The sequence below is a fragment of the Eptesicus fuscus genome, chromosome 6 (assembly GCF_027574615.1).
Source record: "Eptesicus fuscus isolate TK198812 chromosome 6, DD_ASM_mEF_20220401, whole genome shotgun sequence".
In the NCBI taxonomy this organism is placed as follows: Eukaryota; Metazoa; Chordata; class Mammalia; order Chiroptera; family Vespertilionidae; genus Eptesicus; species Eptesicus fuscus.
In genome coordinates, this window is record NC_072478.1 from 25,169,860 (window position 1) to 25,186,720 (window position 16,861).

At 39.9% G+C, this 16,861-nt stretch overlaps 2 protein-coding genes and 1 pseudogene across 2 annotated transcripts; 1 reads left to right on the forward strand and 2 right to left on the reverse strand.

The window, feature by feature from the left end:
• The first annotated feature begins 1,341 nt into the window (after positions 1-1,341).
• LOC103303152 (olfactory receptor 7G3) lies at positions 1,342-2,280 on the forward strand. Its single transcript, XM_008160178.3, has one exon. The coding sequence runs from the start codon at positions 1,342-1,344 to the stop codon at positions 2,278-2,280; it is 939 nt and encodes a 312-aa protein (XP_008158400.2).
• A 3,803-nt stretch (positions 2,281-6,083) lies between these two features.
• Positions 6,084-9,134, reverse strand: LOC103303151 (14-3-3 protein beta/alpha-like; annotated as a pseudogene).
• A 3,060-nt stretch (positions 9,135-12,194) lies between these two features.
• LOC103303165 (olfactory receptor 7G2-like) lies at positions 12,195-13,133 on the reverse strand. The gene has a single exon (XM_008160189.3). It carries the CDS (start codon positions 13,131-13,133, stop codon positions 12,195-12,197), a length of 939 nt encoding a protein of 312 aa, XP_008158411.2.
• Positions 13,134-16,861: the final 3,728 nt, after the last annotated feature.

A 16,861-nucleotide genomic window follows, 5' to 3' on the forward strand; every position in this document is an offset into this window, starting at 1 on the left:
CCCATAACGAGCCTTAATGAGCAATCAGCAGGGACCTGAGGATGTGTGGCACTGGGCCCCCGACCCAGTACGGCTTGACAGGGGACCTCAGGTCGCACGACCCCCCGCCCCAGCACCAGGCCAGGTGGCCTCAGGCTGTGCCCCCCGGCCCGGTAGGGCTTAATGGGGGACCTCAGGCCACGCCCCCACCCAGTGCCAGGCCGGGGGACCTGAGGCTGCGCCCCTTGCCAGGCAGGGCTTGACAAGGGTGGGGCCGGCTGGGTCTGAATCTTGCCCAATGAGGGTGGAGCTGTCTGGGTCTGGGTCTTGCATGATTTTGAGGCACTGTGGGTGGACGAGAACTTGACTCTGGGTCCCATGGTGTGCCCCAGATTCTGACAGGAGGATTTTCATATACATTTTACTAATTTTCTTTCATCTCCAACACTTCTATTATAGAGAAAGGGCAAATAGCAATATTAAAATATTTCCTCTAATTGATCCCCTTTTAATGTATATGAATTTCATGCACTGGGCCACTAGTTTAAAAATAATAAAGTATTACACATTACATAAAGTCTTCTTTATTTTATTTTATTTTTAACTGAGTTTCAGACATCAAACATCTACACAGAAAGGCCTTTCTTTGCCTTCATACAGTGATAACTTATGCCATCATGAAAAGTCCTCTTTATTATTGTTTATTTCCTCCTTTCCTTAGATGTTACCACTCTGTGGAATTTGGTGGGTATTTGCCATGCTTATTCTAACACTATTATTACATGTGAATGTGTCTCTATAAATACTTCTCCATTGATGTGAGAGAATGTATGTTAAAATTAATGAACCAGACCTCCTTATATCAATTTTGATAAATATAGGAACCACAATGTTAAGCCAAAAACAAAGTTGCTGGCCCTAGCTGGTTTGGCTCACTGGATAGAGCGTCAGCCTGCGGACTGAGGTCCTGGGTTCAATTCCAGTCAAGGACACATTCCTTGGATTGCATGCCCCAGTAGGGGGCATGCAGGAGGCAACTGATCAATGATTCTCTCATCATTGATGTTTCTCTCTCTTTCTCCCTCTCCCTTCCTCTCTGAAATCAATAAAAAATATATTTTAAAAAGTTGCTGAATTAAATATACAAAGAATAGATGGAAAATAAAACCTTGGGACAGAGGCTGGTATGAGGTAGGTTGTATGGAAATATAAAGCAAGGAAAGAAGAAGAGAGAGTAAGAGAAGGAAGCATGAGAAGACATCTGTAACTGATTTGGTCTAAAAATATAGACAAGTTTAAGGAAGTTTCCTTAAGTAGTGTTTTCTCATCACCTCCATCTTTTCTATCAAGATCATCAACAACATGAAATCAGGAAACCTCTCTGATACTGCAGAATTCCTCCTCCTGGGATTGTCAGAGGATCCAGAACTGCAACCCATCCTCTTCTGCCTGTTCCTGTCCATGTACCTGGTCACTGTGCTTGGCAACCTACTCATCATCATGGCCATTATCTATGACTCCCACCTCCACACACCCATGTACTTCTTCCTCTCCAACCTGTCCTTGGTAGACATCTGTTTCACCACCACCACGATCCCAAAGATGCTGGTGAACATCCAGACACAGAGCAAAGCCATCAGCTACACGGGCTGCCTCACCCAAATCTGCTTTGTCCTGACTTTTGCTGGATTGGAAAATGGAATTCTGATAATGATGGCCTATGATCGATTTGTAGCCATCTGCCACCCACTGAGGTACAACGTCATCATGAGCCCCAGACTCTGTGGGCTGCTGGTTCTGCTGTCCTTTCTTATTAGTGTTCTGGATGCTCTGCTCCACACTTTGATGGCACTACGACTGTCCTTCTGCACAGACCTGAAAATCCCCCACTTTTTCTGTGAATTAGCTCATATTCTCAAACTCGCCTGTTCGGATATTTTCATCAATAACATCTTTGTGTATTTAGTGACCAGTTTGTTGGGTGTTGTTCCTCTCTCTGGGATAATTTTCTCTTATACTCAAATTGTGTCCTCCATTCTGAAAATCCCATCAGCTGGTGGAAAGTATAAGGCATTTTCCACCTGTGGGTCTCACTTAATAGTTGTTTCCTTGTTCTATGGGACGGGTTTTGGGGTATACCTCAGTTCTGAGGCTACGCACTCTTCCAGGAAAAGTGCAATAGTATCAGTGATATATACAGTGGTCACCCCTATGATGAATCCATTTATCTATAGTCTGAGGAACAAGGACATGATAGGGGCTTTGAGTAAGCTCATCTCTAGAATATCATCTTTTCATTGATACATCAGCTTCTTTGGGCTTACACTGCTGGAATATGACAGAGAGAAAGAAATAATGAGAGATACAGAGAACCTAACCAACTCTGAATTCTCCATACCAGAGATCAATTGGTTAAGGGTGAGAATTTTGGAATCAGACCCTCTGAGTTTGAATCCTCCCTCTGTTAAACCATAGTTCTGGGTCTTTGGTAATTTATTTCAACTCTCTAAGCTCAGTTTTCTCATCTATGAAATTGGCATAATTACAGTAGTTTACATATTGAGAAGATTTGAGATACTTCATTTCTATCAGTGAGGATTTATGTCTTCAGCTGTAATAAGGCAAAAGTCTCAACCCCAATAGCATCAAATGATAAAAGCAAGTATCTTCCCCAACAAAAACTTCTGAGATCAGGTAGGCCCAGGCATAAAACCACAGGGCTGCACTTCACTCTGCCATGTGTTGGCTTCTTCCTCGATGCACAAAACAATGGACAGGGCCTGCCCTGCTTAAGCTGAAGATAAGTTTTGTATAGGCTTGAGTCATGACTATCCATCATGACTTGCCAAGTGAGGAATTTATGATCAGGTCACCCCGTGAGGTTACTTTCAATTACATTTATTACAGAGTCCATTTTCACCTTCACTGTGAGTTTATTTAGACCTGGAGAAATTCCTTCCGTAGCCTATTAGCACCCATAGAAATTACTTCTTTCTTTTCATGTCACTATTCTCCTTTCATTTCTCATAAATATCCCATACCTTTACCTTCTAGTTGGAACAATATTTTGGTTTCTGCCTAAATCACTGCTTCCTGAATAGCTATTGTTTTGCATCTCAAGTAATAAATCTTAGACACCTCCCTTACCCTTCTTAATCCAGAATGATATACATACCTCATTTTGCCTTACTGTCTTGGAAATATTCATGCTAATGTGAATTCTCCTTGCTTACATATTAAAAGATTATATTATCCTGTTAATTTTTCTAATGTAATTTAAAGTATTCAACCACCGGAAGAACTAAGAGGGAAAAGGGAAAGTTCCCCTATCTTCAATATTGCTATAGCACCATAATTAATCTTGCTATTTTGTAAAGCGATATGTAAAGCGATTACTCTACTTTGCTCTTCTTTGCCATCAAGTCAAATATTTTTTTCCATTGCTAATATATATATATATATATATATATATATATATATATATATGTATGTATGTATTTGTATTGATTTCAGAGAGGAAGGGAGAGGGAGAAAGAGATAGAAACATCAATGATGAGAGGGAATCATGGATTGGCTGCCTCCTGCACATCCCCTACTGGGGATGGAGCCCACAATCCAGGCATGTACCCTGATCAGGAATCAAACCAGGACCTTCTGGTTCATAGGTCGACGCTCAACTACTGATACATACCAGCCAGGTTTATATAAATTTTTAAATCAGCTTTTCACATATAATAACATCCCAGAATTTTTATTAAATCTATAATGATATTTAAGGCAAATAAAAGCTCTGTGCTATTATTTGTATATATATATATTTCTTCAAAAAGAAAATATTCTTTCAATTTACTTAGGTCTTCTTTATAACATGTCCTTCAGTAACATGTTAGAGATTTTCCCTTAGTATACTTTCATTTCTTTTCTTTAAAAAATTTTTTTAATTGATTTCAGAGAGAAAGAGAGAGGGAGGGAGAGATAGAAACATCAATGATGATAGAGAATCATTGATCAGCTGCCTCCCACAGGCCCCCCCCCCAGCCCCCCCCCCCCCCCCCCCCCCCCGGGAATGAGCCCACAACTTGGGCATGAGCCCTGACCAGGAACCTAACTGTGACCTTCTAGTTCACAGGTTGATGCTCAACCACTGAGCAAAATCAGCCAGGCTATCACATCTTTTTTTTTTTTTTTTTTTACAACAATTTCCAGGTAGTATTTATCTAATGTTGTTAAAGTTATCTTCTAGATATCACAATTCTAAACAAATTTCACCTTATAAAAAAGGAACTGGTATTTGTATAGTGATTTTGAACCTAGGAGTATTGCTATATACTTGAGGCATCTTAGCAAGTGATAAAGGACATGCCAAGTCCAGCTATTGCTTTTTTGTGGTTGTGAACCTTGAGAGATTTTAGGAAAGTTTTCAGCTTGAGCTGAGCTTGTGAGGACCAGCTACTGAAAGAATTTCAGGCCTGTGTGTGAGATGGGTGGGGTTGGTCCTTGGGAAATTACTTGGGTGAGGTGAGTTTGAAGGAGATGCAAATTTGGACCTACCTGCACTTGCAGGCCCAGTGGAGTGACAGCTCAGCAAAGAAACAATGGTACCTGCCTGCCTGCTGTGTGTTGAGGGAAGAAGGACTCACAAAGGAACAATATCGCCTGTCAACACTTCTGTCCCAGCCAGAGCTGCCCCATCAGCCCTCACCCTGAAGCCACACAATTTAGCTCTTTCTGTATGTCCCTAGTGGTTTTGAGCTACTGCCCCAGGGCTGAAGCTCAGAGTGAGTGAGTTTGTCAGTGAGCAAGTTTACACATGGGACCCCTGAAAGGAAAGCAAAGTGTCTACCTAAACCGCCATCTTGACTGGAAGTCCTAAGGTGTACAATTTGCTAATTTAACACAAATATATTGTGAAATGATTACCACAATAGGATTAGTTAACACTTCTATCACCATACATCATTACCATTTCTTTTTGTAATGAGAATTTAGAAGATATACTGTTTTAGCAATCTTCAAGTATATAATACAATATTATTTACTACAATCAGTATACTGTGACTTAGTTCCCCAGAACTTATCCATCTTACAATTGGGAGTTTGTACCTTTGACCTAAATATCCTTCATCCACGCCCTGCCCCTGGTAACCACCATGCTATTCTCTTTTTCTATGAGTTCAGCTTTTTTAGATTTCACATATGAGTAATATATAATATTTGTCTTTCACTTAGCATACTGCCCTCAAATTCCATTCATGGGGTCACCAATGGTGGTATTTCCTTCTTTCTCATGACTGACTTATATATCTTCTTTATATAATCATCTATTGATGGACACTTAGCTTTTATTATATTTTGGGTATTGTGAATAATGCTGCAAAGAATATGAGTATGCAACTATCTCTTCAAGATTTTTTTTTATTCCTTTTAGATATATACTCTGCAGGGGATGACTGAATCATATGGTAGTTCTATTCCTAATTTTTGAGGGACATTCATACTATTTCCATACTGTACTAATTTACATTCCCAACGATATTGCACAAGGGCTCTCTTTTCTCCATACCCTCACTAAATTTTACCTTTTGGCTTTTTAAAATATATATATATTTCTTTATTGATTTCAGAGAGGAAGGGAGAGGGAGAGAAATAGAAACATCAATAATGAGAGGGAATCATTGATTGGCTGCCTCTTGCACGCCCCCTACTGGGGACCGAGCCTGCAACCCAGGCATGTGCCCTTGGCTGGAATTGAACCCTGGACCCTTCAGTCCACAGGCCAACGTTCTATCCACTGAGCTAAACAGGCTAGGGCACCTTTTGTCTTTTTTATGAAAGTCATTCTAATAGGTATGAGATAATATTTTGTGGTTTTGATTAGTGATGTTCAATATCTTTTCATATACCTGCTGGCCATCTGTATAACGTCTTTTTTTTCTAACTGATAAAAAAATTTTGTTTTCACTTTTGAATCTTTACACGTTTCCTGATTATTCCGTGTAAGGTGGAAACTAGAACTGTTTAAAAGACATACACAAATCTAATACATCAATAACCGGAGATTTTCTTTTATTGCCATACTATTTTCACAACCACGGGTGTGCTTGCTAGGCAATATAACCATCACAGAAGCAAACGTGAGGCAGAATACTGGTAAGGAAAAACAAAGCAAGAAAGAGCTACCAGATATACAGACAGGCTCGTTCCACGTTCACTACTGCATTTTTAAGCGCCAAGTATTTAACTGCACATTTTTGTTCAGCTAGAAAGGAGCAATTTTTCTTTTCTTTCTTTTTTTTTGTTTGTTTTCATCATCGCATGAAGGTTTCTTTTCTCATTTCAGCAGATGGACAAACAGATGGATACTACAGCTATGTGGAATGTTAAAGAGAGGGGGGATACTGTGAGACTGGTAGGCCTGGGTATTCTGGATTCTCCCCAATGCAGTGATCATGCAACTTCCCTGCATCAGAGGGTCTTGTTTAAACACGTCTGTGAACTTGGCTGGATGAGTACAGTTGGGAGATCAGGTACCAACAAGCATTATCAGGGCTGGCTGTTAATACAGAGAGGAGTCATGGATATTTAAAAATACTTCTTGATTCAGATCTTGGTGACGGAAGAACAACTGTGCTGAAAACTGGAGGAAGACAGAGCTGCGGTGCTGGAAGCTCTTCTTGACAGAAACAAGGCCTGCTCACCACGGTGCTCACCAATTTCCCTTCTCACCCCCTCCAGGCCTCCTATCCCTGTCCATATAGCATTAAATTGTGAACAAAAGAAAAATAAAGATAAATTTCAAAAAAGAAAAAAAAAAAAAAGGTAAAGCAGCAGGACAGAAACTTAAAAAGGAAGAGAAAAAACAAAGTCAACAACAGTCAAAAAGACAGTGGGAAAGAATTGTTTCGATTTCAGAATTTAAAAGCCCGGAGCTAGGAAGAACCCAAAGACTGAGTACTCCTCATGTGAAAGGCAATCTCTGCAGAACATTATTCATAAAGTTACTACCCAGGAGACAGATAAGGCCACTCATAAGATACACGGCTTGCTTTCTTCTTTAGCTCATGGTTACAAGGAAAATAGATTCCACGACTGAAGCACAAGTTGCAAATCAGTGACATTGTTGTAGGACAGGGGTTTTAGTCATGTGTGTTGTATGAGCACTGGACCTTCTCATGGTGTCCTAACCCAGTTAACTGCCACAAAGAATTTCAATTTTCGGCTTCGAGTTTCCTCAGAGGAAGACCCTGGACATCTGCGGTCATGAACTTTTGAGTGGCAAGAGCCCCAACTGGTCAAGTGTCTATAAGCCCTGAACAGGCATAATTACTGTGAATTGCCATTAAACTCGAATGCGAAATGACAGGTATCTCACTCCAAGTCCCAGCATCACAATATAATCACTACAACTTTCTGTACAACTTTACAATGGAGCAGTATTTCAGTGACTGTTTAAACTTTCCCAAAAGTTACAGATAATGCAGGTCTATTTTTTCTACCAGTAAGAGTTCTGCTTAGTTACAAAACCCCATAATCACAGTGTTCAGTTTTTTAAAAAATTAAACACACAGTAATCCTATCCATGTTAAAAATCAAAACTTCAGAATGCCGTGGCATTTATGTGACCAATCTGAGTTTAAGATACAAATACCAGCATTTATCCCATGGACCATTTTTTCTAGGCTGAGGCTGTGAAAAATCGAAAAGTCAAATGTACGATTCTTTTTTTTTTTTATTGCACAAAGGGATATATGTGGAGGGTACAGAGTGACACTGAACAGATCACGGAGCACAATAGACATTAGTTCTCTCCCTCCCCAGCCAGCATCTCCTTCACCTCCCTGGTTTTCCGACGTCCACAGAGTGAGATTGTCCCTAAGCAACTGCATGATTAGCATGCTGTCTTTATACGACTCTTCATTCAGTGTATCCAATTCAGCAATTGCCTCATCAAATGCCATTTTCACCAGGCTGCAAGCCTTTTCAGGAGAGTTCAGAATCTCGTAGTAAAATACTGAGAAATTCAGTGCCAGGCCAAGTTGAATGGGGTGTGTAGGCTGCATTTCTTTCTTACTATTTCAAATGCTTCCTGGTAAGCCTGCTGAGAGTTCGACACAGTGGTTTGCTTATTGTCTCCAGAAGCCAGCTCAGAAAGATATCCTATATAATAAAGAGGTAATATGCAAAATGACCATCACTCCAACACACAAGATGGTCACCCCCATGTGGTCAAATATGGCTGCCACAAGATAGCCAGCTGGGGAGGGCACTTGAGGGTGATCAGGCCAGCAGGGGAGGGCAGTCAGGAGGGACCAGGCCTGCAGGGGAGGACAGTTGGTGGGGACCCAGGCCTGTAGGGGAGGGCAGTTGGGGGAACCAGGCCTGCAGAGGAGGGCAGTTGGGGGTGACCAGACTGGCAGGGAAGGGCAGTTAGGGACAATCGGGCTGGCAGGGGAGCAGTTAGGCATTGATCAGACTGAGAGGAGAGTGATTAGGGGGTGATCAGGCTGCAGGCAGAAGCGGTGGTTAGGGGCAATCAGGCAAGCAGGTCGGCGAGCGGTTGGGAGCCAGCAGTCCTGGATTGTGAGAGGGATGTCTAACTGCCGTTTAGGTCCAATCTCACCGGCAGTTGGACACCCCTTGATGGGTCCCAGATTAGAGAGGGTGCAGACTGGGCTGAGGGACACCCTCCCCACCCCCCGTGCAAAAATTTTGTGCACTGGGCCTCTAGTCTAAAATAATCTCCTTTAGTTTTCAAGTAGAACACCTTACTTTCTGGTTGTGTAGCATTGGGAATAAGATATTTGTCCAACAGCTCCAGAACATGTTGTAGATGTCCTGCAGTTCTCCTCTATCTTCTCTTGGTACTCTTTGCCCATCTGCTGCTTCTTCTCATTCCTCTCTGTTTTCTGTTCAATGCTGGAGATGACACGCCAAGAAGAACGGCAGGCGCCTACCACATTCTTGTAGGCAACAGAGAGCAGATTTCTCTCTTCATTGAAGAGTTCATGCCCCTGTTCTGTGACTGCCTTCATAGCTGCAGCCGTGTCATCATAGTGCTCAGCCTGCTCGGCGAGTTTGGCTTTCTGCACCAGCTCACTTTTATCCATGGTCATTCCCGTGGGAGGTCGGCAGGGACAAAGACGATGGCGAGTGAAGCTCCGGAGCGTGGTGACCGCTTCCTTCCCAGGCCCACTCCTCAAGCAGCAGCGGCGGCTGCAGCGGCTGCACAGCAACTACCCCGGCTCCGGAATCAGCGGCGGCATTGGCGGCCTGTATAACGTCTTAAGAAAAATGTTTATCTAGTTCCTCTGCCCATTTTTAAATTGGATTATTTATTCTTTTGATATTAGTTTTTTTGAGTTCTTTATGTATTTGGTATACTGTCCTGTTATTAAATAAGTGGTTTACCAGTGTTTTCTTTCATTTCACAGTTAGTCCTTTCATGTTGTTGATGGGTGTATTTTTTGTGTTTGCTTTTTTTGGGTGGGTTTTGTTGTTGGTTTTTTTGTTTTGTTTTTGGTTAGTTAGTTTGTTTGTTTGCTGTGAACCAGGTTTTAGTTTGATTTAGACTATCTTGTTAAGTTTTGCTATTATTTCTTGCATTTAATATTATTATTATTACCAAGACCAATGTCAAGGAGTTTTTCCCTATGTTTTCTTTTAGCAGTTTTGTGGTTTCAGGTCTGATGTTTAAGTCACTATTTTACTTTGAATTAATTTTTGTGAGTAGTGTAGGATAGGGGTTCAATTTAATTCTTCTGCATATGCAAATTTCCCACCACCATTTATTGAAGAGAATATCCTTTCCTCTTTGGATATCCATGGGTCCCTTGTCAAATATAAGTTGACTGCATATTTGAGAATTTATTTCTGGACTCTCAATTCTGTTCCATTGGTCAATGTGTTCGGGGTTATTTTTGCCAGGACCACAGTGGTTTCATTATTATAGCTTTGTAGTATTCTTTGAAATCAAAAAGTGTGATGCTTTCATTAAAAGTATCCAGAAACGATTTTAGACTCCTGGAGAAGCCCAATTCAATGACAGATATAGGCTGATTAGAGCCCAAACCTTTGGCGACAGTTGGGAAACTATGCAGTCAAAGCCCTCCCAGGGAGAAAGTAACAGCCTTGTGTTTTTGCCTCCTCCCTCTGTGCTGACTCCATGGACATAACCATGGGGAGTGTTTGTGTACACATTTAAAAACTGCCTCTCTTTCCTGTGCTGAGGACTGCAAAAGCCAAGCCTTGTTGGCTCTCAGAGCTAGATGATTTGGGATCCAGGCTCTCATGTTTTTCATAAAAGTTATAGCACTACGCATGTGGTCCAAACCCTTCGGTCTTTATGGATAAGCTGAGCTAGGGATTCCCTCCTGGTTGTAAGGTGCTATAACAAGGATGGGGTTTAGGATATATGTCTCAGCTTTTCATACCTATTACGTAGTCAGTACTTTTGCAGTTCCCTAATGTGTAGGAGTCACTCAACCAGCTTCTCTGAGGGAATTGTCCTCTATGTACCTGTATATTCAGTGTGTTCCTGGGAGCAGGGAAGTCACAAACCCCCTATTTTTCCACATTTGTGACATCAGTGAAAAGTCATTAATTAAGTTTAAGCTTTTAACAAGGTCAGTATTAGGGCAAATTTATTTAATATATAGTATTAGGAAAAATAAAAGAGTGATAAAAGATCCATTAGACTACAATGAAAATGACATATGTGTAAGACAAAAATGATCAAATACTGGAAATGAAATACTGCTGCGTCTATCCAATATGTCTCCCGGGTCACATTGCCTCCTCCTTTCTCTCTGTCCCTTCCACTTCTGTTTTATAAAAATGCATGGCTTTAGGGCCACCTGATAAGCCAGGATGAGTGTAATATCTGCAGAGACCTCCTTTCCCCCCAAATAAGTAACATTCATACTTTTATCAAATAAATTCATAATCACATATTGTGGGTGGGGGTTAGGATATGGACATATTGTCTTAAAGGTTGCCACTTAATGCACTATAGATGTCCTCTGGTTGACTCCATAGAAAATCCTGTTATCATTTGACCTAGGTAAGGATCGTTTTCTGTCTCTGGGCATTATGTCAAGTATGACACTTATATTTGCTGAACCTGAGAAAAAACATCCTTAGAACGAATTCACCAAATAGAGGAATGGATGATTTCTACTCTCCTGTTCTTGAAGTCCTTAGCTCTGAAGTCCTTAGCTCTGAAGTCCTTGCAATGACAAACAACTCTTTTAATTGTTTGACCATATAAACATATGTTTTAGGAATTTCTTTTCCTATTAGATCCAAAGGCTTTCTCACCAATGAAGTTCAATTACCTCACAATCATCTCTCACTACTGAGATGATATAATTATGCTAATTTTATAGATAATGAAACTGAGTATGGTGGATGCTAATGTTGCTCAAAGGTTTCAACAGATTCAGGTTTCAACACCAAGTTAAAATGCACTTGGTCATTACATTCTAATCATTTAAGAAAAATTATCTCAGAAATTGCTAAATTTCTGAGAAAGAAAGGTGAGCTTCCTTGCTTCACTGTGGGCCTAAGTTTGGGTTTCAATTGACATGGCGCTAATATGGGAGAAGGGGAAAGATGGTCTCTAGAAGTGACTACAACTGTGCTTCCATTCTTTTTCCTGTACTGTCCATATTCTACTCCCATACCTCTTCTGAGAGTTAGTTATTTAAATATTACTAATCTTGCCGAAACCGGTTTGGCTCAGTGGATAGAGCATCGGCCTGCGGACTCAAGGGTCCCAGGTTCGATTCTGGTCAAGGGCATGTACCTTGGTTGCGGGCACATCCCCAGTAGGGGGTGTGCAAGAGGCAGCTGATGGATGTTTCTCTCTCATCGATGTTTCTAACTCTCTATCCCTCTCTCTTCCTCTCTGTAAAAAAATCAATAAAATATATTTTTAAAATAAATAAATAAATATTACTAATCTTGTAAGCACTGCCTCAAGTTCTGATTATATGGAAACTGAGAAGAGAGATTGAGTTAAAAATTAAAATAATTTGTTAAACAACACAGAAATTCAGGAAATTCAGGTTTCAACCCCAAGTTGAAATGCATTTGGTCACTATATTCTAATCACTTAAGAAAAAATTGGTGATAGAAAAATTAGGCATTCTGGATCTCCCACAATTTTTATCACTATTATCCATTCTAAAACTCCAAGTTTAAAGTGGATGACACAGTCACAAAAATGAAGGTATTCTGTCAATGAGTTTCTTCAAGGCCCCCTTCATGTCCTTGTTCCTCAGGCTGTAAATAAAAGGGTTCATCATTTGAGGAATCACAATGTACATCATTGAAGCCACTGAAGTCTTTCTAGCGGAGTCAGTAACTTCAGAGGTAATGTACACTCCAACTACTGTCCCATAGAACAACAAAACAACTGAGAGGTGAGACCCACAGGTCAAAAAACCTTTATACTTTCCACCAGCTGATGGTATTCTCAAAACAGAGGAGACAATTTGAGTATAAGAGAAAATGATACCAAAGAGAGGTATACCACCAAGGAGGCTAGCCATAAAATATATGAAAATGTTATTGATGAGGGTATCAGAACATGTAATCTTGATGAGCTTAGCAAGCTCACAAAAAAATTGAGGGATTTCCAGGTCCTTGCAGAAGGACAGGCGCAACACCATCAGACTGTGGAGCAGGGCATTCCCAATGCTAATGAACACGGAGAGTGCCATCAGCAGGCCACAGAAACGGATGTTCATGATAATGGTGTACCTCAGTGGGTGACAAATGGCCACATAGCGGTCATAGGCCATTGCTGCAAGGATAAAATTTTCCAAACCAACAAACACCATGACGAAGCAGATTTGGGTGATACATCCTATGTAGCTTATGCTCTGATTGTGTGCTTGGATGTTCACCAGCATCTTTGGGATCGTGGTTGTGCTTAAACAGATGTCATTAAAAGACAGATTGGAGAGAAAGAAGTACATGGGTGTGTGCAGGTGGGAGTCAGAGACGGCAGCCAGGATGATGAGCAGGTTTCCCAGCATAGTGGCCAGGTATATGGACAGGAACAGGTAGAAGAGGAGGGGCTGCAGTTTTGGATCATTGGTCAGTCCCAAGAGAAAGAATTCTGAAATATCTGATTTGTTTCTGGGCTCCATGTTGTGGGTGAATCTGATGGAAAAGATGGAGTGAAAATTAAATACTAGTAAGTGGTCCTTAATGAGCAGCAACAGCATTACCTAGGAAACTGTGAGAAATGCAAATTCTTGGTACCACTCCCCACTTACTGCTGACAAACTTTGCAGTAAGGACCAGCAACCCATGAGATGTAGTACTTTAAAAAAAAAGAAAAGAAAAATATATTTGTGTATTGAGAACCCATATGAACATACAAATCTTCCTCCCTGCTAATTTACCCTCCATCATCGTCTCCTACACCTCCTCTTCACTTCACTCACATTTTGATCCAAATTTTTAAGGCTCAACATCTCTGTTTTACATATTGTGCCAAGTGCCAAGACTGAAACAAAGAACAATACGTGGCATCTCTTTCAGAAATATGCTTTTGCCTTCAGTCAGAAAGATGAGAATGCAGTAATTTAATCTCTCTCATAGAATATTGTTCCCCAAACTTTGGCATGTCCAGACTCACATGTCAAATCACTGATGAACTAGCTTATATTATGACCCAGTTACCTGTAGGGAACTTAGATAAATGAAATTAAGTTATGAACACAGGAGATAAGGTTTGAGTACATACATGTTTTCTGATTGTAGAGTTGACTTGACCCATTGTTGTTAATGCTCTGGATAGTGGAGAATTGGCATTTCTAAATTGTCACTCAGTTTTCATAACTTCCTTTTAAATTTTTAATATTTCATCTTAAACAATGCACGAATCTTCTCACTTACCTAAAAGGTATGTCACCTCTATCCAAGAAGTAATGTGTGGCAGGTCATGGCATCCATTCAGGGTAAGTGCCCTGACTGGGAATTAAATCACAATCTCCTGGTTCATAGGTTGCTGCTCAATCACTGAGCCTCTCCAGCCGAGCAATAGTATTAATATTTATTTGGAATGGACATATGCTGAAATATGTAGTAATTAGAATAAATTAAATAATAAAGTGAATCAGATATAAGAATCAACACAAATAATAAAAAGCTATTAAAATTTAACAACAAAGTTTACAGCATGAGAAAATTTGAAATATATATTAAGACTCCCTGGTAATTTTTTGAATTGTTCAAGTGAAACAATATACAAAGTTAACAATGAAGGGCTAGGTTTCCTGCTAGTCAACATTAACAAATTCACACACTTCACTGTCCTCATTCTAGATATTTTTATTGCAATAAATGATACATGTATATGTGAAGCACCCTGATCATGTATTGGCACAATCTTGACTTTTTTTCCTTTCCTAGGGGAGCAACTGTGTAAACTTTATTCTCCTGCCCTTTTCACTAAAAGTATTATCATTTTATAAACAATTGCATTATTTTTCATTTTCGAAAGTTTGTATAAAAGGAACCAGACAGTACATGTAATTTAAAATCGGCATTCCCCTGCAATCTATTTTTTATCATGTTGATATTTTTAGTCCTGCTGCATGAATTTTAATCACCAGAGTGTTACATTGTATTGTTACATCATAATTTATTACTCTTTCTTAATTGATAGGTATTATGGTCAATGTCCATTATCCTATATGACAATATAAAGTGCTGCATGGGGGATATGTCACGTTCAAGATGGTGTTGCCTCTGGGAAGGGAAGAACACGAAAGGAGTAATGAAAAGAGTAGCCTCTGTGTATGTGTATGTGTGTGTGTGTGTATGTGTATGTGTATATATATATATATATATTACTTTATTAAAAACCTTAAAGCTGTAAAACAAAATGTCAACATTTGTTTATTCTAGAATGAGTGGCAGGCAGACATATATTTTTATTATATTATTTCTGCTGTTCTTATATAAACTATGTTTTAAAAAATATTTTTATTGATTTCAGAGAGGAAGGGAGAGGAAGGGAGACATAGAAACATCAATGATGAAAGAGAATCATTGGTTGGCTTCCTCCTGCATGTGGGACCCAGGCATGTGACCTTGACCAGAAGCGAACCTGGGACCCTTGGGTCTGCAGGCCAGCGCTCTATCCACTAAGCCAAACTGGTTAGGGCTAAACTATTTTTAATTTTATAAAGAGAAACAGGGGTACTGAGAAGGCAGCTGATGGAATCTCTCTGTGTTCCCACTCTCGCTCCTACATTTTGACACCCAGCTACAGAGATAATACAAACACTCTTCTGTGCATGGTGTCATAACCCAGGAATGGAAATAAAATAAGAAGCTGACCATACCCATCCGCCAGGACTGTTACAGAATTCAGGTAAATGGCAGAACGTTTTGCAGCAGTCATCATGTTTGAGAAGGGGCAGAAAATGGGGTTCTGCCTTTAAAAAAAATAAAATAAAAGATTGGAAGACAAGCAGAGTTAGACTTAGATAAGCAGAGTGAGAACTAGGTAAGTATTGGTACAATTATATACAAGAATTTGTCAACAAACAGACCGGGAGGAGTCCCTGGGACACTTAGTTCTGATTATTTGCTCTATTTCCTCTGTTCATTGCTTCTCTGGAATAGCATTGGAACAAAACATGTGCCTTTATTTGCAAGGTGTTAAATAAGGGACTTTAATTACCTGGTTGCCATCAGGGTGGGATGATGCTTGACATGACACCTGGATGTTTAAGATGGAATATTTGTCCACAGAAAGGGCAGAGTGACTAAAGGTGGTAACGGGCTCCTGGTCCAGAAGGATCATGCCTGGGAGGAGGCTCAGGCATGCAGCTTTCTGAATAAGCAAAAGCTCCTGAATGAGGCTGTCACAGGCTGGCTCTCTACTAGTATGGTTCCTATATCCCTGGGGATCAATATCCGAAGTTCCTCATTAACCAACACCTTTGGTGTCATTCTGATCCCTGGGCAGTGGAAATTCTTAAAGACTAACACAAGAGGAGAGAGACATAAATGATGGCTAACTCTTGACCTGTGTTAAATTTACTTAAAAACATTTTTCTTTAAGGATTTCAGTATTTTTAAATGTTTATTACTTTACATTTTAACTTTTTCAATATGAATTTCTTAATCTATATTATTCTTTCTTTTTGAAAAAAAATGTATTGGTTATTTTTTCCAGATGTATTATTTGAAAATAAACTTATGACAAAAGGGCATTTTAATATTATCCATAATTTTACCACTAGTAAACCTCAAACACACAGATAAAATATACACAGACACAGTGAGTCTGAAAAGAAAAATAGTTTTCTCTGTACTCCAAAAAGAAGTGAAAGATACAATGGTAGATGGGCTACAACCAAATTGTTGTGCTTATTTATGTTCAATGGTAAGTAGATATTTACTCTTTCAGATGATGAAGATTAAAGAATAAAACTAGACTCCTATCTCACTCCACTTACAAATGTCAATGTAGATTAGATTGACTTTTCTCAAGTTGTATTTTTTTTTAATCCTCACTGGAGGATATTTTTTCATTGATTTTTAGAGAGAGTGGTAAGAAAAGGAAAAAGAGAGAGAGAAAGAGAGAGAGAGAGAGATTGATGTGAGAGATACACATTGATTGGTTGCCTCCTGTAGGTGCCAGACCTAGGCCGAGGATGGAGTCTGCAACAAAGTACGGGCCCTTGACTGTAATGGAACCTGGGACCCTTCAGTTTGTGGGCTGATATTCTATCTACTGAGCCAAACTGGTCAGGGCAGAAAAATAATAAATTTGACTACAGAAAATAAAATACATGAAGAAAAAACATCATTAGCAAAGTGAATATTATTAACTGGCAAAAAATGTTTTCAACTT

What these genes read in the sequence shown, in the direction of transcription:
- LOC103303152 (XM_008160178.3), top strand. Translation starts at nt 1,342, where the DNA reads ATGAAATCAGGAAACCTCTCTGATACTGCAGAATTCCTCCTCCTGGGA.
- LOC103303165 (XM_008160189.3), bottom strand. Translation starts at nt 13,133, where the DNA reads ATGGAGCCCAGAAACAAATCAGATATTTCAGAATTCTTTCTCTTGGGA.